Source organism: Dermacentor andersoni, chromosome 1 (genome assembly GCF_023375885.2).
Source record: "Dermacentor andersoni chromosome 1, qqDerAnde1_hic_scaffold, whole genome shotgun sequence".
Lineage (NCBI taxonomy): Eukaryota > Metazoa > Arthropoda > Arachnida > Ixodida > Ixodidae > Dermacentor > Dermacentor andersoni.
The window spans coordinates 153294082-153319515 of record NC_092814.1 but is presented as its reverse complement, the minus strand read 5'-3'; the positions used below and the strand labels follow the sequence as shown (position 1 = coordinate 153319515).

Sequence of the window (25434 nt, the reverse complement as noted above, 5' to 3'; positions counted from 1 at the left end):
TTACCATGAGGTCTCGAATGTACAGTTCTACCAATTTCAGATTTTCCTCGTTACTAGTTAGTGACATTAACACTAGTTTGGGGTTTTTGCAGCCCACGGAGATATGCCCCGTTTGCTGGCAGTTGTAGCAAACTACTGGTTTCTTTGCCTCGAAAGCTTTTTTCTTTTGCCTTTCTGCCCTCTGTTCGGGTGACTCCTCATTTCCCTTGCTGTTCTCGTCACTATTTTTCACCGAATCTGACCTTTCCTTTGATTTATACTGACTCGACTTTGACCATCGCTCTGGCTAGCCGGGTCTGTATTTATTCATCTCCTTCTTAGGATCTTCGTTGCCTTCGAACGCACGGCGAGTTACGTACTCCTCAGTGAGATCGGCCGCTCTCATGATAGTGTCCACGCCTGGCCTATCCTGAACCCAATACTTGATGTTTTCTGGCAGCCGGCGGTAGAACTGTTCTAATGCAACACACTGCATTATCTTTTCGGCGTCGCCGAGTGCACCCTCTTCTCTGAGCCATTCTTTCAGGTTTACCTCCAAGGTGTATGCGAAATCCGAGTATTACTCACTTTTGGTCTTCTCGACCTCCCCGAATTTTCACCTGAATGCTTCTGCTGCTAATCTATACTTTTTAAGCAGACTCGCTTTGACTTCATCGAAGTCCTCTGCTTCTTCTTTCCCCATGCAGGCAATGATATCAGCTACCTCACGTGGCAGTACCGTGAGCAAGTGTTGCGGCCATGTGCGTTCAAACTGCATCAGAAAAAGACCTATGTCCCCTCCTACTGCGTAGGGTGCCATCAAGTCTCTGTCATTCTGCGCTCGCTTTCTCGTGCCTCTGTGCTAGGTCTTCCAGTATTTTGAGCCTTCAGAAACTCAATATCTAGGCGCCTCATTTCGAGGTCGCACTCTTCTTTGGCCACACATGCAGCCTGCTCTTCTTTTTCTTCTAGGCGCTTACGCTCTTCCTTTTCTTCTAAGCGCTTACGCTCTTCTTCCTTATCCGCTATGATATCTAGGCATTCCTTCAGTTCATCGTGCTTGCTTTCACGTGCCTCTGTGCTAGGTCTTTCAGTATTTTGAGCTTTCAGGAGCTCAATCTCTAGGCACTTCATTTCGAGTGTGTTGCGAGCAACACAGTTGCGCTCTTCTTTTTCTTCTATGCACTTACGCTCTTCCTTTTCTTCTAAGCGCTTACGCTCTTCATTTTCTTCTATGCGCTTACGCTCTTCCTTCTTATCCGCAATGTTCTCTAGGTATTCCTTCAGTTCATCGTCGTCTGCCCCGGTTGCTTTGATCGCCTCTATGATCTCCAGCTTTCTCTTTGATTCGGCAATTTGGTGGCCCAACTCTCTGGCCAAGCTCAACAATTCCCACTTCTTTAGTGCCTTCAAGTTCAGTGCTGCTAACTCTTCACTCTATAACAACCTCAACGTACTCAAAACTTCCGTCAACGGTTAAAGAAAAATCACTGCTCTGTACTTCTAAAAAAAAAAAAGAAAGAATACATAAAGCCAAGTGATATCTCAGTGAAGAAAAGTCGTGCACTCACCATATGCAGTCATGAATCCTGACACCTTCCTTCTGAACGTTGTCGCCAGGACAAAGAGGAAACGATCTCTTAGATGTCGTCCAAAGTTGGGGTCTCCCGGGTAGCGAATCCCAATCACTGCCAACCATTTGTGTTCTCCAGGGTAGCAAACCCCACCGCTGCCGACAGTTGTTGCGACGCCTGGTTCTTCAACCTCGACCGGCGTTACTATTGGGTAGCGGGGACTTGTCGGCAGGCTGCGAGCGTCTGGTAGACCATGGTGATCACGCAGGGACGAGACGACTTCTAGTGTGACACTTGCACAGTTTATTCAATGGTTGGTGAAAGGTAAGAAGAAGAGAATGAAGTGAAAAAGTACATTGCGAGGCCCTTTAAATAGGTCCACCAAAATTGTAGGTGGGATCTTGTTCACGTCAATGTCACGTGACATGCACCGAGTCCCACGGTGCTTGGTGGCGGCACGCACTTTCCCAGGACGATGTTTTCCCGAGTTTGCCTCTGCTGGTGGCAACCCGTAGGTCCTGGGGATCGTAGGCAGCTGAGCACTTCTCTTTCGCGCGTCGCTGCTTTGCAGAAAGGGCATCTGGTAGTGGATGGGTGATTGATCCATTCTCCCAGTTGACGTTTTCACGAGCGTGCCTCCGCTGGCGGCAGCCTGCAGGTCCTGGGTTCACGGAACGGGTTTTCACGCACACACACAAAGGGGCCTGTGAATGCTGCGGGGCGTCCGCCAGACCGGCATCCACTTGAGACAACCATAGCAAATTAGGAATCCACTCTTTGTTTCGCTTAGGCATGCACACGCACGAAGGGGCCTGTAAGTACTGCGGTGCACCTGCCAGACTGGTAACCACTCCAGACAACCACAGCAAATTAGGAATCCACTTGTCGTTTCGATGAGGCATGCTGGTAGAGCATACTTTTTGCCCGGGGTGTTGCACTCCAACCGTAACGTAACCAAGGGAACAGGCTGGCTTCAGGAAGGGATACTCTACAATGGATCACATCTGTGTCATTAATCAGGTTATCGAGAAATCCGCAAAGTCCAATAAGCCTCTCTAAATGGATTTCATAGATTACTAAAAAGCATTTGATGCAGTAGAGGTATCAGCAGTCATAGAGGCATTGCATAATCGGGGAGTACAGACCGCTTACGTGTATACCCTGGAAAAGTATCTACAGAGATTCCACAGCCACCTTAATTCTACACAAGCAAAGTATGAAGATACATATAAAGAAAGAGTTCAGACACGGAGACACAATCTCTCCAATGCTATTCACTGCATGCTTGGAAGAAGTATTCAAGCTATTAAACTGGGAAGGTTAAGGAGTAAGGATCGACGGCAAATACCTCAGCAACCTTCGGTTTGCCTATGACATTGTTCTATTCAGCAACACTGCGGACGAGTTACAACAGATGACTGAGGACCTTAACAGGGAGGGTGTAAGAGTGGGAAGGAAGATTAATATGCAGAAGACAAAGATAATGATAAATAACCGGGCAAGGGAACAGGAGTTCAAGATCGCAAGTCAGCCTCTAGAGTCTGTGAAGGAGTATGTTTACCTAGGTCAACTAATCGCAGGGAACCCTAACCATGAGAAGGAAATTCACAAGAGAATAAAAATGGGTTGCATCGCATACGGCAGACATCGTGAGCTCCTGACTGGGAGCATACCATTATCACTGAAAAGGAAAGTATACAATCGGTGAATTTTACCGGTGCTGACATATGGGGCAGAGACTTGGAGATTGACAAAGAAGCTTGAGAACACGTTAAGGACCACACGAAGATTAATGGAATGAAGAATGCTAGGCATAACTTTAAGAGACAGAAAGAGAGTGGTTTGGATTAGAGAGCAAACGGGTATAGATGATGTTGTAATAGACATTAAGAGGAAAAAATGGCGCTTGGCAGGTTATGTAATGTGCAGATTAGATTACCGGTGGACCATTAGGGTGACAGAATGGGTACCAAGAGAAAGGAAGTGCAGTAGAGGATGGCAGAAGACTAGGTGGTGCGACGAAATTAGGAAATTTACGGGTGCTAGTTGGAATCGGTTGGCGCAGGACAGGGGTAATTGGAGGTCGCAGGGAGTGGCCTTCGTCCTACAGTGGACATAAAATATGCTGATGATGACAGTGCCAGCAAGCAACAAACACTAAGTTGCTTAAAAGTGCATTTGGCTATAATTTGTCTAATGGATATCTTTTAAATAGTCCTTTGCACCTGCCTTTAGTTATTCATGCTTAGACATTTAGGTGCTCCAGGAATAGTAGATTTTGAATTTTGTGGATAATTTTTTTAAAGACAAACTTCTGATAAGACTAATAGATTTTTGCTGTCTCTGTGTTCATGTTAATCAATGTCTGTTCTAGTTAAAAAGGTAACTAATTTGTCAGTTCACCACATCTCACCCATTCTTTGACATCATCCAACACTGTCACTATGACATACTCTATATATTACATTACATCAGCTATTATGTTGTGGATGTTTTGCTGTTCTTGATGCTTGAGTAAAAATGCGCATCTCTTACACAAGTAACTATATCACTAAAGCTATCCTAGCATACTTGTCCATTGAGCTGCATGTTTTATACTTGTTCCCCATGGAATGCTATTGCACTGTGGATTTCTTGCTACAATTGATGCTTGAGTAAAGATTAGACATTGTGCACAAGTGAGCATGTGAGGTTTAAGTGGTGTGGCAATGAAGTTGGAGCAAACTTGCAGGTGAAACTGTAGAGATGGCTTAGGTCTTGCCATTATGTTTAGCATCCTTTCACCATATATTCAGCTCTAGTAAAGGCTTTTGACAATGCCAGTTTGTGCTAGCTTATTTGTGACCGCACTTTCTATGCTTTCATTTTTTTTTGTGCAGGAAGTGGCAACAGACAGTGTTCTCTGTGGGATAGTGATAGCCCTGGGCAGACAGTACCCCCTTGAGACAATGGAGCTGGTCCAGGCCAGATTTCAGCCGGGCTCCCTGCCACACCCGCTTGTTTTGGAGACCCTCGCTGGACTGGCCCTTGCCAACCGTCAGTGTCATTATGAAAAAAACACTCTTCTTTGGCTCTCTGCATTGTGTTTGAAATGAGAATAGGTTTTCTCCCACATTACTGTTACACTGTTGGGGAAGCTTAGACTCTTAAGATTGGGAGCAAGTGGGCTGGCTTTAATTGTTTGCTTTCCAGTGATTCCTGTAATTGTCATAATTTTGTAAAGAAGGAATATCCACCATGGCGAAAAACCAAACCAAAAGGAACCTTGGAAATCTCAATGCCAACAATTCTATTGTACATTGGCTTAGTGCTGTAGATAAAAAATTTGGAGGACGCTTAAAACTTTGTCTTTAAGAGTGGAATGCAATAGCATTCAAAGTTCCCTGACTGCTTCTCACGCGTCCCGCCAATTGCAGCATCTGTAACCATAATGTTTACTGGGAAACACTGGCGGTGAATGCTATGCATGAAGACGAGCTTTCTGCTAAAAGCGCAGCCTCTTGCATGGGCCAGTACCGGAGGTAGTGCACAGGTGCGCCAAAAAATTTTCATAATTTTCAGGTTCCTCTTATTGTGTTGCACTTTTAATATTCAAGTCTAAGAAGATTTCGCATAAAACGCATGCGCTGTCATTCTTTTGTTTCATGACAATTGTATGTGGGCTTTCATTCTTAAAATTCCATGGAATAACTTTGTCAAGAATGTAAGACAAGGTATGAGCAACTTTAGTGATAGAATGATGTGGCAATATAACTCGCATATACCACATGTCATATAACAAGGCGTGGCATATACATATACCAAAAATAGACTGAAATTTTTGCTCACGAAGACGCAGACATCGGATTCTTCTGACATGGGGACTTTAACGATTTCGCATTAAAATGATTCTCCACAAAGTCTCAAGTGTTCATGCACTGTATCACGCCCAAATTAGGCCTCTGGGCCACATCTGATGTAGCCTGCCACCCAAGGCTTGTTGCACACGTCATAGGTGGCACATAAATAATCTTGGAATATTTTGTCTAGATACTGACAGTTTATTTGGCTGTTTATACTTCGTTGTTTCTAGCATGTGTTTAGAAAGTTGTAATATTCCATGCTTACATGTGTGCCAAGTCAAAGTTGCCCTTTCAGAACAAAGTTCTCGGCCAAATACAAGTAATAAACCATTTTTACAACATATAATTTCAAATTGGAAAAGCACTAACAAAAATCTTGTGATAAAGCATTTCCTGAAAAGTAAACAAAACTTGCTCGTTAAATGGTTGCTCTGCTGTAGTTGATTGAGACAAAAATATAACAGCTTTGTGTTGGGGTGTGGCAGCATCAATTCATTGTTTTTGTCTACATTAAAGGGGCACTAAAGGCAAATACTGAGTTGACATGGACTGTTTAAATACCATTCTAGAAACATCGCAACACTTGTTTCGTGCCAAGACTTAATCTATGAGAAAATTGCATCTGAAGGGCCCGAATACCTTTTTCGAAATTCAAATCTCCTGCCACACAACAGGGGGAGTGGTGATGTTGCATACGCCACCCCACCCTTTGCTGCCCTCCGTGAGCAAAATGGCACCCAATAGATGGTGTTACCGAGCCAAGACAATTGGATTCGCCACAGCAGCTGTATTTTGGTTGAGTGGCATAGACCGTTTGGGCATCCCGCAACATCACATGGAAGTTGAATTCTCTGCTACTTGCAGTTTGTGAGAGTTTCGTGAGCCGAAAAAACCAGCGCAGCACTATGCGATAACGAAACTACTGAAACGCGAAAGCATGGGCAGCACGGAGTTGAATGAAAACGAAACCTTTCGACTGCCTGCGTCATTGTCAAGGGTAATTTTAATGAGTTCCTTTTTCTAAAAATGAAATAAAACTGGATGGGTAGCATTTTATTTTGTCGTATAATACAAAACAAGTATGTTTTCTGCAACGAGTGGTTGAGTACTAGTGACGGATTGTAACTTTGGAGTGCTTTGATCATTGGGCAAGCACTTGGAATGTCCCGGGGGAGTCTCTAATCATGTCCTGCATTTACCTTAATTTGTTGATTATTAAGGCTCTGTTCGTGATAATATTGACTCCTTAGAGATTCTTGAGCACTAATCTATCACTTTAGCTTGACTTAATATTTGCTTTTAGTGTCCCTTTAAGTAAAACTGGCTACATTAATATGTAGGTAAATGTGGCTCAAGGGCCACTAGAAACTGTTTAAAATTGATTATATCTTTCTTGCCTAGAAGTGGGTGGCACAATAGCTTGAAGTGATATTTTGTGTGATGCTGTTGCTAGCGGGCTAAAAAGCCTTAATTATTGTTACTTCATAAAACCAACAAAGGCATGACTGGAACCATATTAATTAAGGGGCTTTAGAATGATTTTAAGTTTTGCACTATTTTATGATCAAATTCTACATGTAAATTGTGTATTGGCACACTTCTTATTCAGTATTATTCTGTTGAAAATGTCTTTGTGCACTCTTAGGGGACCCTAAACAGGGGGCTTAAAGATGTTATGTTTTTTTATCCAGCATTTGGTATCATGCCCTTCCTGAAAGCCCTACTTGGCACCATGCTGCCAATGTTGAGCGGAGCTCGCACTGAGCAGCTCAGATGGGCTATGGCATTTGGTAAGAAATGAAATTTGTTCCTTACTGATGAACATTATTTTGTATGTTATAATATGGCACACACATTCTGCAATACAGATGATTTTATCATTGCATGTATACTGCGTTGATATATAGGTACTGTGACCTTTCCATTTGTTTTGATAACTTTAGGAAATTCCTATGGGCATACCAATAAAAGGCCACCATCCTGCTGCTTTTTACAACAAATAGCTGTTAAAAATTCATTGCATTTTTAATAGGAGTTTTCAAACGGCAAATATTTCTAGTCAAATGGAATGCATATATTAAAAAAATATTGGCTTTGTATATGGAAACATGTGCTGAATATTTTTCTGCTTTTGAGTGACAACAAAAATGCAGAGGAAATGGGGCTAAAAGAAAAGACTACTTTCAATACATGCAATGATATTAAAAAGGCTGACTCAACAGCTTTCAAATCAGCAAAAAAGTGAAGGTTCACCACAGTTTCTGTTTGGAAGCAGTCTATTTCTGAACTAGTTTGCTTTCAGCACTGAACGGTGTAAAAAAGACTGCATTTTTCATTTTGCACTACAGCAGTTCTGAGTAAAGTATACCTTCAGCCCCTAATAATTGCATCATTGCAATTAATTTTATTTATTTACAGAATACTGCAGGCCCAAAAGAGGGCCCAAGCAGGAGGGGCAAAAGTACATAAAAACATATCCAAGTAACGCGTACAAATATTAGCATATAACAAGATCATATACCTAGCAACAAAGAGGAGTAGTAATAGTAAAAGCAGAAAAATAAAAAGAAAGAAGGCACGAACCGTACAAATATTAGCAAATAGTAACATCAAGTGCAGGGCAATGAGGTGTAGCAACACAATGATATATAAAGTTGTTTACGCACTTGAAACAAACCAAATTGTCAAAAGCATGTCACACACGCAGATACACACAAAAAAAGCAGAAAAAAAATTTACGAGGCTGTTAGTGCAGCCAATGAGACACAGGATAACCGAACACTAGAAAAGGGATAAGTGTAGGTATAAATTCACAGTACATTAATGCCAGTGAAGTCAAAGACTTATATGTTCTAAAAAATCAGCATTAGACAACTGTGAAAAAGGTAGGTTGTTCCAATATGTTATGGTTCGTGGAAAGGAAGAATATTTGAAAAGGTTAATTGTGGTGTTATAAGGTGTTACAGAGTCAGCATGACGATGCCAGGTTCGATGTGCTGTGATCTGGGTTTATAGATGAGATTATTCTTGAGTGAAAACAGATATATTAGTCATTGTATTTTTCTTCGTAATTGTAGAGTCTGAATGTTATGCTGCGTCATTACTCTAGAGGGAGAGTCACTTGTACAATATTTAGAATAAATGAACCGTACAGCTTTACGCTGTATCATTTCAAGAGCATCGATGTTAGTTTTTGTATAGGGATCCCAGACAATGCTGGTGTATTCGAGTTTAGGTCGAATTAGATATGTATAAACCATTAACCTAGTTCTAGGAGGTGTATGTTTTAGCTTATGTCTGAGAAAGCAAAGTTTCCTGAACGAAGAGTTACAAATGTTAGAGATGTGAGTACTCCAGTTGAGGTTGTTGGCTATTGTGATTCCCAAGTACTTGTACTCGCTGACTTCCGCAAGCAGTTCAGAACCTAGTTTGTAGACAAACAACAGTTTATTAATTTTCTTTTTGGTTATTGACATGTACAGTGTTTTACTGGTATTTAATTACATGCTCCTTGATGGCACCACAAAAGAATGCTTTGGAGATTAGAGTTTAGTACTAATTGATCTTCATGACAGTTAATTTCATTATACGGTACACAGTTGTTCACAAATAATCTAATTTGAACCGGAAATTCAATATCATTTGTAATGTCATTAATGTATATCAAGAATAGTAAAGGGCCCAGTACACTGCCCTGGGGCACTCCTGATGATACTGGAAGTTCGTTGGATGAGCGTTCATTAATTGAAACAAACTGCAAGTGGTTAGTCAAACTAAGTAGGTAGGGAGGTTAACTGGTTCTAGTTTATTAATAAGTTTGCTATGTGATACGAGATAGAACGCCTTTCTGAAATCTAAAAATATTACATCAATTTGACCGATCCTGTCAAGAACAATAGCAAAACTGTGGATAACTGTTGTTAATTGTGTTACAGTAGAAAAACCCTTGTGAAAACCGTGTTGGCAAGAAAGTATGTTGTTATCCCCTATAAATTTATTAATTTCCTTAGCTATGATATGTTCAAGTAGTTTGCAACATGATGAAGTTAGTGATATGGGACGATAACTTGTTACTAGTGTGGGCGTCACCTTTTTTCAGTACAGGTACAACATGTGCCAAGAGCCAATCTCTAGGCAGTTTAGCTGAAGACAAGGACACTTGAAATATAATAACTATAAAAGTGTCTAATGCTTTGGCATACCTCCTCAAAAAAATTTGGAGGATGCTTAAGCTTCGCCTTCAAGAGTGGAATGCGATAACGTTATCGCACCCCGTTCGCACCGCCTACTCAAACGCGCTACGCCAGCCAAACGTCGCGATCGGCACAGATAGCCGGGCCCCGACGCGCCATGAAGGCGGACGCGATCATGGGGCGAGTGGCGCGCCACGTGTCGGGGCAGCGCCGTACATTGCGAGGAGGGGGTCTTCTGTGTTTGCCGCAAGGTGGCTCTGCGTGTGCGCAGAGCGCAGAAGAAATGTAGCGGAAACGTACTTCGCTACTCGTGAAACTGCGACTTCTGTAAGTTATATGGTCATAATTACCGATATATACCGCAGTATAACTTTCTACGGCACGTTTCTAAGGCAACACCGCATTCACTAGAGGCGATGTTGTCCCGTTTTGAAGGAGCGAACTCGTGGCTGAGTGGTAGCGTCTCCATTTCGCACTCCGGAGACCCTGGTTCGATTCCCACCAGCCCATCTTGCAAGATGTTTTTTATTTATGACGTGCCTTCTGGTATTTATCGCTCATGGCCAACGCCGCTGACGCCGACGCCGACACCGGCTTTTCTGCGACACGAGGTCCCTAACGCTGTCACGTTAAAACGTTGGGTATGTCATCTGGACCTGGGGAGGATTTAGTTTTAAGGTTGAGTAGCATTGAAACAACACCTTGTAGTGTTGTGCCATTACCACCAGCCCGGATTCCGAATCTACAAGATGCAGAATTTATCCTGCGAGCGCCCTTTGGACAAACCCGGGGCTGAGCTGAAAGGCACAGCGCCCTAATTCTCCCTTGACAAGTCAAGATGCTGAGCCGTCAGGCAGTGGTGTCCTGCGGAGAAGTATCGGCGAGCAACGTGTCCAAACGTGCCACCAAGTGCCAGACAGCCCGGCGCCGCACCTCCCTTTTCCTGGAGGTCACCGCGCGCGCGAAATTTGAACAGGGTGGCCAGCGCGGTCGCTGGTTGGACCTCTCGGACGACCGTCGAGTGCTGGCTTTGTATTGGGCCGTTTGAGTGACAATGGTTTCTCGGGGCTTATAAGCCGCGACGCGCCGCCTGGAAAACCGGATCCGCCGACCCACCGGGAGCCAGTGCCGCTCTCGACTGGAGTGAGATGTGTCACGCGTTTTCGCCGGACGTCGCCGTGCGGGAACAGTTGCGTTTGCTGTGAGCTCTCGGCCCCAGTGCCGATCCGATCATGTCCTGTATAATGACCTGTATATAGTGTATAAAGTCCCTTTTGTTATTCTCAACGACGCCTGACTCGGAGTCTTCGCTACCAACGCTCTGTCACGAAACGGGTGACGAGCGCTATGGGACCACCTCAAAGTCGTAATAGTGGTGGCACCGGATGCAAAGTCCTAACAGTAGTGACACAATATCAGCAGCAGAGTTGCATGGCGTACAGTTATGAAGTGTAGTAGTATCAGAGTTAGAAAAGACACTGTGGAAGTATTGATTGAAATATTGCACAATATTGTGGTTTTCATTGATGATAATCCCCTCATGTACAATATGGCTAATTGCCTTGTTATTTTTTCTTAGAAAGGCCCAAAATTTTTTCGCTGCAACGCGAATAAAATTTGGCAGTGTATGCTGGAAGTACTGAAGCTTAGCATGCCCCAACTTTTGGTTTAAGTTATTCTGGATTTCTTGGATTTCGTCATGTGAACCACATCGCCGTCTTAAGCGCTTAACTCTTCTTTTAAGGCATAAGATTTCTCTTGTTATCCAGCGAGTAACTGTAGATGTTCGTTTAGTTTTGCTCGGAATATAATTGTCGAGGCAGTGATTAACAATTTTTTTTAATGTGTCCCATAGTACAGTAATATCATGCCCTCGGAAATTGTCAAGGCATATTTCAAGGTAATCTAGAACGCTTTCATCATTGGCTCGAGAGGAGTCTTTAATAGTAATTGTCTTGTTTTTACTGACTTGACACGAGTTCAACGAGCATGTGAAATACACGAGTTCATGGTCAGAAATGCCAGGTTCAACGGAGACAGAAAAATTTTCAATTGATCGACTTACAAAAACAAGATCAAGGACCGTTGCCGAGATGCTGTGAATGTGCGTCTGATGTTTGACAACCTGTTGCAAGCTATGACAAAGCATAATATTGCGTAGGTAGTTAGCATGTAAATTAGTCTCTGTGAAGGAAAAATAACTGGACCAATTCAACGTCCAATAATTAAACCAAAATGGGAGGGCAATAATTGGTCGAATTATCTACCAGATTGAATTTAAAGGCTAGAAGGTGTCGTAATATTCCATTATATTACACAGTAGTGAGTAACCTGAAAGAAAAGAAAAAAACTGGGTAAAGCAGGCTGCACTGTATGTTGTAAATTCAACATCTTCTAGCGAGTTGTAATTTGACCGCCTACCTGTTCAGAGCTCCTAAAATGAAATGGGATGCTTATGCAAGGGAAACCCAGATTCTGACACCATGTACATGTACAATGCAACCTTGTCAGCATGTCACCCTCTCTCACTTAAAAAATAACGCTCTGCACGCAGTTATGATAAATCTTTATTTGACTGGACGCAAGGCTGTGTCCAGTCAGATATGCGAATCACAGTCGTTTCTGCTGTACCAAATGTTTTACATACTGCCATAAGCAGGGTGTCTACCAACCGGGAAAACCGGGAATTCTCAGGGATCTTTAGTGGTCTGGAAAAACTCAGGGAAATCTCAGGGAATTTGTGCCTCTATCAGGGAAGATTAGCTGTAATTTTATTGAAAGGGTCGAAAGTCGCGGTAATGCTGGCTCGAGTAACAGACAGGAATCGTAATGAATCGTCTTTGACGCCCTGTCGTCGGCTGGAGGAGTTGCCAGTGTAGAGTCAACGACCGACTTTCCGGATTCCCGATAATTTGGACGGCTTCGCGGCACCACCACGTACCCCATAGAGTCAATGTATCAGAACGTCTGAAATTTCGGACGCAAGAACTCTTTGCCGTCCGATTTTCCGGACGTTCTGCATGACCGCAGGTCCGAAACGGCATTAATCAAGGCCACCACCGCTGCCATTTTGATTGCCTTGCCGCCTCGAACCGGCGCTATCGCACTCAGATCCGCTGGGAGCCGTAGCCACCACTGCGGCAACGCTACGCCTAGCTGCTTCGACGTTTGCTATTAAGTTTCTTGCCGTTCGGTGCCGTGTTTCTTCATTTCTCCGCTGTCAGCAATAATTTTGGCTTTGAAGCTCGGAAAGCACGGTGCATTCCATAATGCTGGTTCTTGAAAGTTAGTTTTGCCTCGGTACAGTTGTGTGACGCGGTGAAGCATTAGCAAAAGTATTGCGGTGAAGCTTAACAAGCGTAGGAAGGGTCCATTGTCACGGGACACAGTATGTATTCCTTAATTTTACACGCGTGCACCCGCCCTCTCGTGTCACAGTAGGAGCACCGCTATGCCTAATAAGTGCATTGACAGGCATTCAGAGCTTTTCCAGGCGTGCCTGTGTCGATTTGAGCCCTTAAGAGCAGTAAAAGACATGCATTTATTTTTTCGGACTGCCTGATTTTTCGGAAGTTTTTGCGGCCCCTAGGGGGAACCGAAAAATTGGACGTTGACTGTAAACTGACCAAGAGTATGCTTCAAATGGTCCGTAGTGCGAACGCGCGACAAAAGGAGCACGAGAACAGAAAGGACCGACACATTGAAGAATGAATGGGGAATGAAGTATGCGAGCGCTTCTTTGAAGGAGCCTGAGCTCAAAAAACACTCTTGGCTGACGCCGAGATGCAGGTGTCCCTCATACAAACCAAAATAAACTCTTTAAAGCAGTGAAACACAACACTGAGGCGTCGTGCGCCGGCTGAGAGTATGTCAAGACAGTTGAGGTTGACTTACGAACTGTTGAGAGAGACTCTCAATTGTGACAAAATTCGGACCTCATACCACTGAGCTTGCTATCAGTTGGTATAAATAGCTCACATTCGAAAATATTTGCTTCTGTATGCATCTCCTTTTTATTTGTATTTGAGAATGTCTGACTCGATTTGCAATTTCTTTGGAAGACATTTTATTTGCGGTGCATTTTACTAGCCCCTCCCTTCTATTCTTTTTTTTATTAACATAAACACTACTCCTTAGTATTCAAATTGGATTAAGTCGGTTCCTTTAAAAAAAAAATTTCATATGCTTACTAAAGGGTGACAGCATCGGGCGATATGGTTCCAGCCCGTCTTGACATAAAACATAGTTCTGCATCTCTCAGGGAATTTCGCAAAGGCACTCAGGGAAAACCTGGAAAACTCAGGGAATTTGGAAATGTCAACTTGGTAGACACCCTGCATAAGATGCAAGATGGTTCTCTTACCAAGCCAAGGGACAAAGCAACAAGACATGCGGTTGTAAAGGCATTCATTCACACCATTTCACACTAAAGGCCCATTTAATTTTTTTCTATGCAAGCCTGCCGATTTCAAGCCTTCAGTAGCAATTAGTAGCAAGTCGTAGCTGAGACAGCAAACTGCAGCTCGAGCTTTATGGTAGAAAGCTAGTTAATCCATGGCAGGGCAGGACATGTAATGAGGAGGGAAGATAACCGATGGTCATTAAGGGTTACGGACTGGATTCCGAGGGAAGGGAAGCGTAGCAGGGGGCGACAGAAAGTTAGGTGGGCAGATGAGATTAGTAAGTTTGGAAGGTCAACATGGCCACAATTAGTACATGACCGGTGCAGTTGGAGAAGTATGGGAGAGGCCTTTGCCCTGCAGTGGGTGTAACCAGGCTGATGATGATGGTGATGATGATGATGATGATGATGATGATGATGATGCTAGTTAGTCTGCCACACAACAGACCTAGATTAGAATCCAACTGAGGTACCAGTATATTTTCCACCGTACATCTAATAAGGTGTGCATAGACATATTTCTGCATTATAAAAGAAAACTAATTGCTGAGGCTGAAGTAGGTGGAGGGCAGACATTTGTTGTACTGCTTGCTGGCACAAATGGCTCTTCCTGTTTTTCCTTCATGTTGGCCTGCTGGGAATGAGTGTTTCCCACCATTACTGTACTTGTAACATCACGCACCTTGGTATGAAGTGACTCTTTGCCTGGCAATGGCAGTGCAAGCACATCTGCAGAGATTGCCAGAGGTCAATCTAACTTAACGCATGCCATTTATGAATTTTTATAATGGAAGGCACAATCCATAAAAAACTTTTAAGGTACTTTGGTAGTTTTCATGTGGTAGTTTTTGTCATGACTAATAGTGTTAAAGTATCCTTTTTACCCTTGTAATGCTGGTAACTTGAATAAATATAGGTTCATGTGCACGCACAAATATTGGGCAGTTGTTGCATGCTTTTGCCACCAGAAGCAGTAAGGCTAGATGAGGAACATAACATGGCATGGATTCTTGGAAAGTGAGGAACTGTTGCTAACTTACCCAAAACGGTCAAGCCATAGTCTGTAGACTAAAAGCTGTTGGCAATATTTATTGGTCAAAGAAGCAGGAACAGAAAATGTGGAAGCTGCTGAACTCACATAACTTGAAAAATGTGCTAGTGATTTGCTTTGCCACAATGCTAGCTGTGGTTCAGTGTCGTAGTGGATGTGAGGTAAACACTGTGCATGGCACCTGTACAAAGCTATCGCTGACACCAGCACCTAACACAACATCAAACGATATTGACATGCCTCATTTTTCTTTGTTACCCTAAAGTGTCATACAAGCTTACTAAAAGAAAAACTTGCACTCTGATTGTTTAACCCCTTAAGGGCTTACTTTTTTTCAAGCTAATGGTATCGTATTGGATAAATTTTTTTGTGGTGCAGAATGTTTCAGTAACTTGTTTAACATGCAAAACTCTGAAAACATTGTATGGCAAAGATAGTTCACGGTAGGTGGCGACCGTTTCATCAACACTTGATTCATCTCCAGACTCACTGTTGTCTAAAGTGTCGTCACTGTCTTCCTCACTTGAAGAATGAACCACAAAGTCAACATCCTCGTCACTTTTGCTGTCATCATCAGACGGATTGCAATATACCGCACTAAAGCGCCGTATGGATTATGCCATGCTTCTTTGAAATGGTGAAAAAAATATTGCGAGAAGAGGGCGAACTCGGCTCTCATGGAACGCTTGCTGCCATCTAGTGTAAAAAAAAAATCAAATAAACACGCTGAAAACAAAATCACTAATGCTATCTATGTACTAAACGGAAAAACTCGCTTTGATAACGTTAGCTTGTCAAAAGCCATTCAGAAAGTGGCCAAATACCCATGACGAGATCAGCTCATCAAAGCCAAAAAATGTCAATTGCTTGTGATCAGCTGAGGTCATCAAAAACATCTGAGGGGTTAACCCCCATGGGAATGAGAAGTACAGGCTCTGGATTGGAATGAGTTGACTTTGTGCACTGTACCGCAGATTCTATTCTCTGGGTTTGAGAGTTTTTGTTTTCTTCTGTTCAGCTCTTTTAAGATTTTCTGGTCATTTAGCAGTTGCACACTTGTCACCATGAAGTGAATAACAATGGTAGAACAAGGAATGTTGCTGAAGCCAATGTTTTGACAAGGGGGCTTGTCTTCATCAGGGCTCAAGTCCCCTCGTCGGAATGCTTGCTTCAGTGACATTCCTTGTTATATCACTGTTGATCACTTCAAGCCTCTATCTTCCTGTGAACCTCTCTCATGTTTTGGTTTACTATTGCCATGAAGTTGCACGAAATTTTAAGCTTTCCAGGTTTCTCATGCACATTCATGCAGCATTAACATAATGATGCACAGGCACTGCCCTTGACTGACCATTATTATGTGAGTAGATGAATAGTGCTTGGAAGAAAAAAAATATATCTTGCAGCTTTGCAACTTTCTGGCACATTGCAGTGTAGTGTGCATGATGCTTCTAGCCATAGATGTTCAAGTATAACAGAAGTTCATGCAAGTATAGTTGCATTATTCTCAAAGCCATCAGTTGAACAGAATGGGTGCTTGTATTTCCCTTCACTGCTGTGCTGTTTGAAGCACTACAGTGAATACTTACATGGCTCCAGGTTTCCCTCCAGAAAAGTCTGTACCTGTACCTCTAACAGGGGGATGTCCAAGTCTCTCTGTTAGGAGGTTCAACTGTGGAGAAAGTTGGCTTGCCTTTTTGTTACCTAAGAGCGTGACATACATACTAAACATATATGTACCGTGAACGTTGCAATACAGTGGGTTTACCATATTTTCTCCTTTTCAGCACTTGGAAAGTTCTCTGAAGCCATTGTGGAATACTTGAGCAACATTGAAAAGGCACCTGATCCATCTGTGCAAAAGGCTAGCTTCGCTACTGAAATAATTAGTGCCTTTGACTTTCTCTTAGCCAACTGGCTGCAGGCAAGAGATGCAAAGGTTTGTTGCCACTATCTTTCATATAATTGGTGGTATTTTGTACCTTGTCTATTAAGTGTGTTGATAACATTTAAATGGAGTACAGTAGTGGACAAGCTAAGTTGGAATGACGGAGCGACGACCAAAAGTACCGGTGGTGCCATGCAGCAACGAACCAACAACAAGATAAACACCGTCACTAGAGTGGCAGTAATATCTTGCATAATAATTAGGGGTGTGCAAATATTCTAATATTAAATTTCATTTCGAATTGAGAATATTCGAATAATTGGGATTCGTGAATTGCATATCTAATACAGTCGACTCTCATTACAACGTACTCCGATACATAATCCATCAAAAAAGTCTGTTTTATCCAAAGTTTGTAATATCTGAAACGCCTCACTTCTGAAACTTTCAATGCAATGTCTAACTACTTTATTGCAACGAGTAAGTGACGAACGTCCAAAGCAAAAAAACAAAAATCGCAGTTTCACCCGAAAGGCGAAGCATCGATTGCAATAGCAAATTAAGCAAGATTAAGCACGGCAGCAGCAGCTAGCGAATTGACCTTCGTGCTGTTTCTAGCTTCAGTGCGAACTGAACATCGAAAGCACAGCGCAGATCGTTTTGAAGTTAGGCCCGTGCAGGCGCACACTTTGTCCACATAACAGATCGTTTTCAATATACGGCGGCCTTGCCGTAAGCAGGGTTTCCAGATGGCCCTACAAAAAATGGCCAAATGATCTCAATATGTAGCCCAAAAATAGCCAGATGAAAATTTTTCGTGAGGGAAAAGTAGCCAAAAACATAGCCAGAATGTTTGATAATATTCTGCAGGGGTCTTTTAGATAGTATAGATGGTGTCCAGATCTCACCGTGTATTTCCGGCTCTAAAATTACTTCCGCCGCATGCACCCAGCACAACACTGGCCTCAAGACCTACATAAAGAATTCTAGTAAGAGTTGCCACTCAGATGTGGATTTGGATGCCACATATTGTTACAATGAACCAAAGGATTTCTTTTCCTATTTTCTCGTGATATTATTGGTATTTACTGAGTAACATTCTGAGCTTACTTTAGTTCATGCCTCACTTTACCCACCCGCCCTGGTTGCTCAGTGGCTATGGTGTTGAGCTGCTGAGCACGAGGTCGCGGGATCGAATCCCGGCCACGGCGGCCACATTTGGATGGGGGCGAAATGCGAAAACACCCGTGTACTTAGATTTAGGTGCACGTTAAAGATCCCCAGGTGGTCGAAATTTTCGGAGTCCTCCACTACGGCGTGCCTCATAATCAGAAAGTGGTTTTGGCACGTTAAACCCCATAATTTTTTTTTGTTTCACTTTACCCAAAGCATTTTTCTATAAGTCGGGCAAAGTATTGCCAGCTCCAACCTCAAGGATCACCTTCAGCTCGTCACGATCGAGTATCCAAGCGGCAGCCAGAGTTCAAGTCATTTTGGAATAGGGATGCCTTTCCTAAGCTTGATTCATAAACTAAACATGTTATTTCTCTCCCGCTCTCTCGTTCTCTATCAGTTTACTCAAAAGCAGCTTGACGGTGAGTGATAATGAGCAGCCGGCACGGAACACATACTCGACAGCTGTAAGCCCCACCGTTTTTCTTACTGAACTACGCGTTAACCCCCTGCAGATGGCGCTGAAACCAAAACAAATAGAAGAGAGCTTAGCATTGGAATGACGTTTAAACATGAAAGCCACAACTTAACGCCATCCTCACAGTGCCAACTTCGCCTAAAAACACAGCCTTCGAGGTTGCCTACATATCTTTGTAGAAGCAATGAGCATTGGATTTTCATAAATTGGTGTTCTTGAATTTTGTCAGTGTTTACATGGTCCTTGGAACTCGGAAGTCCTTCAAACAGAAATAGCCCAAATATAGCTATATAGCCAACTCAGAATTTTCTATGCCAACCCACATGAAAAGTAGCCCAATTTGGCTATTAATATCCCAATCTGGCAACCCTGGCTATAAGCAGAAGTCGCAGGAGTAGAACTCCTCTCTCTCACCTTCCCCGCCTCTCGCATAAAAAAAGACTGTGCGTTACCGCCCCACCTTCCTTCCTCGCATGCTCTATATTGAGCCGGGTTTGTCGGCTGACCCTTGCAAGTCTGTTGTCAGCACGTGTCGACACGGCAAAAGTATGTTTTATACGCCCGATGTTGAAAAAAAATTGCCACTAATTTCGTCCACTATAGCCGATAGTGCGTTGTAGCGTGGTCCGTTAAAAGCAAACTTCGTTGCATTAATAAAATAGGTGGAACAAACTAAGGCTGAAATATGGTCCGTTATATCTGAAAGTCTGTTGTCCACAGGTCCGTTGTAACGAGCATAGACTGTATTCGATTTTTCTACTATCGGTACCTTCGGTGAATGACCTGGTCGTTGTTGGTGCCTTGACGTGCACAGCGTTCCCGTGGCATGCGATTTCTATCAGTGCAAGGTTTGACCAGGTCGAGCGGACCGATAGAAGGGATCAACACTGTGCGAACAAAGGAAACAACAGCAGTGCATGTGGAAAGCACAGAATCATTTGAAAATCTGGCCGTTTAGCCACTGGAAGGCACGCTGACCTCGTCAAATACACGAGTTCACTGTTCACGCATGCATACAGTCGAACCCACTTATAACGATACCGGTTTTAACAATATATTGGTCATAACAATGAGAAGCTGTATTTTTGTATGTTTTCTATGGTGAAATAACCCGCTTACTACAACGCCCCGATACCGCATTATCGGTTATAACGATGAAGTTTGGCTGCTGGGTGTCCGAGCCGAACGGTAGTGAAATGCGAAATCCTTGAAAAGAAAAAAGAAAACGAGAAATTCAAGCCGCTGCACGATGGGCCGCTGCTCCAACAGCCACCGTGCTCTCATTTTCTAGCCATCTCTACGCGCCTCTCTCCCATCGCCCTTAGCCCCCTCCGAACACGAATGGGCTGCGCGCGCAGCTCTACGCCGCCCCACCCTCCGTAACACGAATGGACCTCGCCAACTGCGCTGCTTGCAGGTTGCCCACTGGCTCCTCATTCAGCGCAGTTCTGCAAACAGCTTAATCACTCGCATTTGCCGTCATTGTTTGCGTTGGGATCATTCCTGGCCACGTGGTTTCTCGCTGCCTAAAAGGAAGATGACTGATCTGCCCGCTGATCATCGGCAATGCACGACGTTGCCGGTGAAAAGAAAGTGTCCGGCTGTAGATTTGGAAACTAAGTGCTTCTAACCGATGAGGCGATCGTCGCGACCGTGCTTGTATCAGATCGCGACGGCAGTGATGACGCGGTAGGGCAGGCTGCCTCAACGTTGTCCTCACAGTGATTCAGTCCTCGCTATGATTCAGTCGCTCTGGGGCTTCGTTTACGCGAGGAGCCTTCCACTGCACCATATAGAGCACCTGGATGCCTTGGAGAAGGATGTCGGCAAGCTTCGCGTAAAGCATGCAAGGCTGAGGGACGTAGGGTTTTCTCGTGCAAGCCAGTGAGAAGTACGTGTTGAGATGCTTGTGGCGATCCCACCTCAGCGTTTCTTCTTGATTTCTCAAGCTGACAGGCTGCTGTGGCAGCGTTCTCGCAATTTTAGAAGGCCCCTTTTGGGGCCACCAAAGTTATGCCTCGGCGGTACTCGCATATCGCTCGTCACCCGTGACACCTCTTTGCAGTTGTTATAGCAGTGCAATTCTTTAATGCCGACAGCCGCGGCTTGTTACACGCGATCGGAGTGCCCAGGAAGCAGTTGAATGAGTGAACACAATCAGCAGCCGGATGGAGGAAGGTGGTGGGCAGGGGCACTGGCCTCCTCACCATTATAGTTTTCTGACAGCAGCTCTGCCATCCCCTTATTTTGATTTTTGCATGCAACCCGGTTATAACAATTATCGGTTATAACAATGGAATTTTCGTGGTACCTGAATATTGTTATAAGTGGGTTCGACCGTATTCACACGGTTTGGAGCTTTCTATCCACATGCGAGCACATAGACGAAGTTGGCCAGCTGGTCGACTGCGGACCTGAACACCACTTCAGTGGCTGTCAGTCTAACCCGTACGCATGATTTTGCGAATGATCCCTGATGACCCGTAAGAACATATTAGCGACAAGCTTTCCAACAGCTGGCAGTAAATTTTCATTACGGCCACACCATTGGCCACACTGTCTAACCTGTTAAGCTTAATTAGAAGTGCATCGTAGGGTGTTAGTGACTGCGGTTTCATACCGAATCAAAGCAGATCTATTCACAGAGGTCACACAATCCTCAGAAAACCAACAAACTGCTTCGTCAACTAAAGCAAGTGCACTGGATGATTGTTGAATGTTCACAGCCACTATCTTTGCAAAATACCATACGGTGGGCCTGGGTTCTAAACGCAATTTGTAGGTGCACGATGGTCTCTTTTTGTAGCTTCGAGCCCCCCCCCTCATAAGGCTAGCTTTGGATTTACATGATGGCCTCGAAAATATCATGTGACAGCACGCTGACTCCCTGCTACTGACACATTTACACGGATGGCAGATGACGCATATGAAAAAAGGGGGGGAAGAAGGGGATGTAGCATGAATCTGCCATAGGCCTCCCGATTTGAGAACTCTGTACTGTTGACGCCGACTGCAGTCGATGTGCGCAACGCCGATGACTGCGTGGAGCAGTGCCACCATGCAGTGCCAAGTGATGTGATGTGCATTCCCTGCTTTTGTCCTTCAATAGCTACCTGCCATAAAGATAGGAAAACACTTATGTTTTCTGGAAGAAAATGGGAGAGCAGTACTTTCTAAGCAATAGAAGATTGCCATTAAGCACAGTAAGGCCCACTATTAAACTGAAAACACCATAGATATTTGGCACCTTCGCTATTACTTCAGCTTCAGAGGGAAAAAAAGCACTTAATTCTATTTGACAGCAAACATTTAGAAAAAAAATTGTGCGATAGATACTCTATAGATAAAAAAGTATCTGACGATTACGATACTCCCTAATGCAAAATTTGAGCACTGGCACGTTTTCATTTCGCAATATATTGAGGCAGAGAATTTGAGACCGAAATCATTGTACCGACTGGCAGTGGGCCAGTGCTGTCAGCGCCTTTGCAGAGGGAGGGGCAGTATCGGAATGCTGGCATGAGTGGCATCGGAGCCAGCTATTGAAGAAGATGTTGACGAATGCGCAAGCAGTGGCATGCGCGTTCACATGATTACGCCGAGGGACGCCAACTAGCCAGCTGTTTTAGAAGATGACAACGAATTCACAAGCAGTGACAGGAATGCACGAGCAGCATGTTCGCGCATTTGCGCCAAGGGACGTTGACGCTCAACCCAAGCATGGGCACCTAAGAGCTGCACTGTAAAATATTTTCCAGACCTTCATATGCAAACCGAGTTATCAGTGCTGGCATACTAATTTTAATAAGATTAGAGCGTACTATACATCTTGATTCCTAGGTACCTAAGTTACCGATAGCTAGCAAGGTTGTAAAATAATGTGATTAGCTTCCTGAGCCTCTACAGCACTGTGTTTTGTGTACAAAATTCGTAAGCTTAAAAGTTTGTGTTAAGTTTTCTTATATTCGATTCAATATTTGGGTTATTTATCTTGATTCGACTCGATATTCGATTTCAAATATAGTATTCAATATTCGCACACCCCTAGTAATAATATTTCTTGCAATAATAGGAAGCTCTCATGGACAGATCATAAGCATGACACAAGGCACAACAATAATGCAGCCCTCAGGTTGCTGATTATGCTGACGCAGGCACAGCTGTTTGCACTCTCGTGGTATTTCTCACCTCGTTGTTAGTTACATTTTTTGAAAATTATCTTACCTTTTTATGCATGAAAAAATTTTTTATGCATTGTGCACAGTTTCTGGTGTGGGAATCCTTATTTCGACAAAAGCGACTGTGTAATTTTGCCATATTGTGATAGACCTTGTTTTCTTCTTTTTTTCTTTATTTCTAGGTTAGAGCTGAGTCAGCTGTGACCCTTGGCTACATGGCACAGCTTCTGAGCAAGTCAAAGCTGGAAGAGCAACTGCCAAAGCTTCTCCCATCTCTGGTTGCGCTCTATCGAAAACAACATGATTGTTTTCCTGTCAGTAAGGTGAGAGTTTCATGCCAGTGAAATGTACAGTTAAACCTCAGTATAATGAAGTCTGTAACATTGGCAATTTGCTTCGTTATATAGAAATTTCATTATATTGAAATTTGACCTTTTATGCAAATAAGTACAGTTGCTGATTGGAGAAAGGGGCCGCAGAATATTCCGAATTATCGGGCAGTTCGAAAAAAGCAAATTTGAATGAGAAAGCAATTAATTTTGATGAATTTGGGAGTCGGCGACGAATGATACAGTTTAATGCCACGTCGACGGTATCTTCCCATCGGCTGTATGAATTAAGCAAAGCCAGCCATGCTTTCGTCTGCACTCCGCTCCTGCAACTGATAGCGTCGCCCACACTGGGACAACTGGGATGACGCTATCATAAAAAGCGCCAGCGGCGTTTAGTGAATGCTTCGCCTTCCTCTTGCTGCAACGGGTCACCGAAACTCGAGATTATGCAATCTCCAGTATTAACGTGGTGCAGAAAGCCAACTTACATGATGCCACACCATCTCGCCCAATCTTTTCCCCCGTGGCAGATTACCTCTAAAGCGGGGCACATAGCTGCGTATGCACTCAGCTGCGCTTACAGCCATGTGCAGCCACGGCTAAGACACGCTTGTTCGCCTTACCACGAGCTTGCTCCTCTCCCCCTTTTTCGTTTGCTCGCGCTGGAAGGCGGCACTCGTGAAGCCATGATCTTGTCTCACCCCTGCACACTTTCACTCGCACCTGAAAGGCGCAGTGCACTGGGCAGGATAGGATCTTATCGCACTTAGACTTTATACGAAACATGATGCAACTCCACTTTGGGGATCGCTCTTGTGGCGCAGGGTGTGATTTGAGAGGTGCTTTGCAAACAGCCGCTTGTAATTAGATTATTTTACCATCTGGGTCCCCGGAAGTTTATTTGCGGCAGCAGTGAAAGTTCGTTATATTGAAATCGCATACAAACACATTTCGTTATATTGAGGTTCTAAATACATGGTGTTCTAGGGAAAAGTGGGTATGAAAAGTACAATACTTCTCTATAACGAGGATTTCGTTATATTGAAGTTTGTTATATCGAGGTTTAACTGTACTTTGTGGAAAGAATGTTGCATAGTATTAGTTCCTAAGGTGTTGGTATGGTTCGAAACATTGCAGACAAGGTGTTAAAAATTTTATGGATGTTAGGGCTGGGCAACTGATAAACCTTCCATTTAATAAGTAATACTTTGTTTGCCATAGGTTTCTTTAGCAGTTTAGTTGCTTGAGCATCTCATGGCATTAAACTTGACCAAGTAGGTCATATTAAGAAACATAGCCAAAGAAGCCTAGTTACCCTCTTAAAATTTAGTGTGCACTTGCTTGAAGAATGTTTCCAAAAAGTTCTTGTGGTAAAGTAATTAACCTTGTATTATGTAATCAATATTTGGACAGAATATCGTCTGGTCAAATAAAAGTATGTTGAGCAAAACATTTTGTTACTAAGTCTAAATGGACATTTTATGTTTACAAGTTTCCTGTGGAACCCTTGTTCATAAGTTTCACTTGGTCAGTGAACACCCAATTATGTGCTCAACCAACTTGTATTGCAGCAGGATCTTAAGTGCAGTGAATACTTATGCTTTCTGGGAACACACTCTTATAGTAGTATATGATAATGATTACAGCCATAGCTTCGAAGTGACTTCAGAAGGAAACAAAATGGCAATTGCTTTGTAGATGTGCATCATACTCCGCAAGTACGCTATGCACATTGTTCATGACCTGTCATGGTTGACCCTACATCTGATCCACCTCCCACCAGCATGTTGTCTCTAGATACATGGCCGGCACTATGGATCCATCCTGGGCTTTTTTTTTTTTTTTTTTTGAAGGCCAGCTGTTTCTCTGCTGTTCCATCCAATGTTACAGTAATACCCCTGTCAAGCGGGCAAGTTAAGTGCACTTACGGCGAGTGCACTCGGTTTTTAAGTGCACTTTCCCAAATCTTAACGTCGCAGCGGAGTGTACTCTCAGATGAGTGCACTCAAGTCGGAGTACGTTCACGGAACGCACTTTGCTGGCCGAGTGCGTAGCCTCGCCGCCAACTGTTTGAAGGAGTGCCTAGCCTCGCCACCAACGCTTTCAACGACGCAAAATGTAATGCATAGAAAAAGGACACAAAAGTTCATTTCAGTTATTGAACAGCTTTTAACAATATAATTTGTGTTTAGCGAGAAGCGAAACAGCACAATAAAGAAACGAATTTATCATGTACGCAACTAAGAGCGCCAGAATAATGCGGCACTGTGGCGCCGCCATGTTCATTCAGTTCGTGTTTATTTTGGTGTGAAAGCGTGCTGACCACGCTAGTCGTGCTTTGAGC

At 43.5% G+C, this 25434-nt stretch overlaps 1 protein-coding gene across 2 annotated transcripts in view; it reads left to right on the top strand.

Annotated features, from left to right (window-relative positions):
• The window catches only part of c11.1 (maestro heat like repeat family protein c11.1), a 213933-nt gene that overhangs the window by 12038 nt on the left and 176461 nt on the right, over positions 1-25434 (top strand). For both annotated transcript variants that reach the window (XM_050194373.3, XM_055062171.2), the window contains exons 5-8: positions 4433-4589; positions 7087-7185; positions 16829-16980; positions 22941-23081. In XM_050194373.3, the coding sequence (XP_050050330.1) occupies positions 4433-4589; positions 7087-7185; positions 16829-16980; positions 22941-23081 (549 nt within the window). The remainder of the gene's footprint in view (positions 1-4432; positions 4590-7086; positions 7186-16828; positions 16981-22940; positions 23082-25434) is intronic.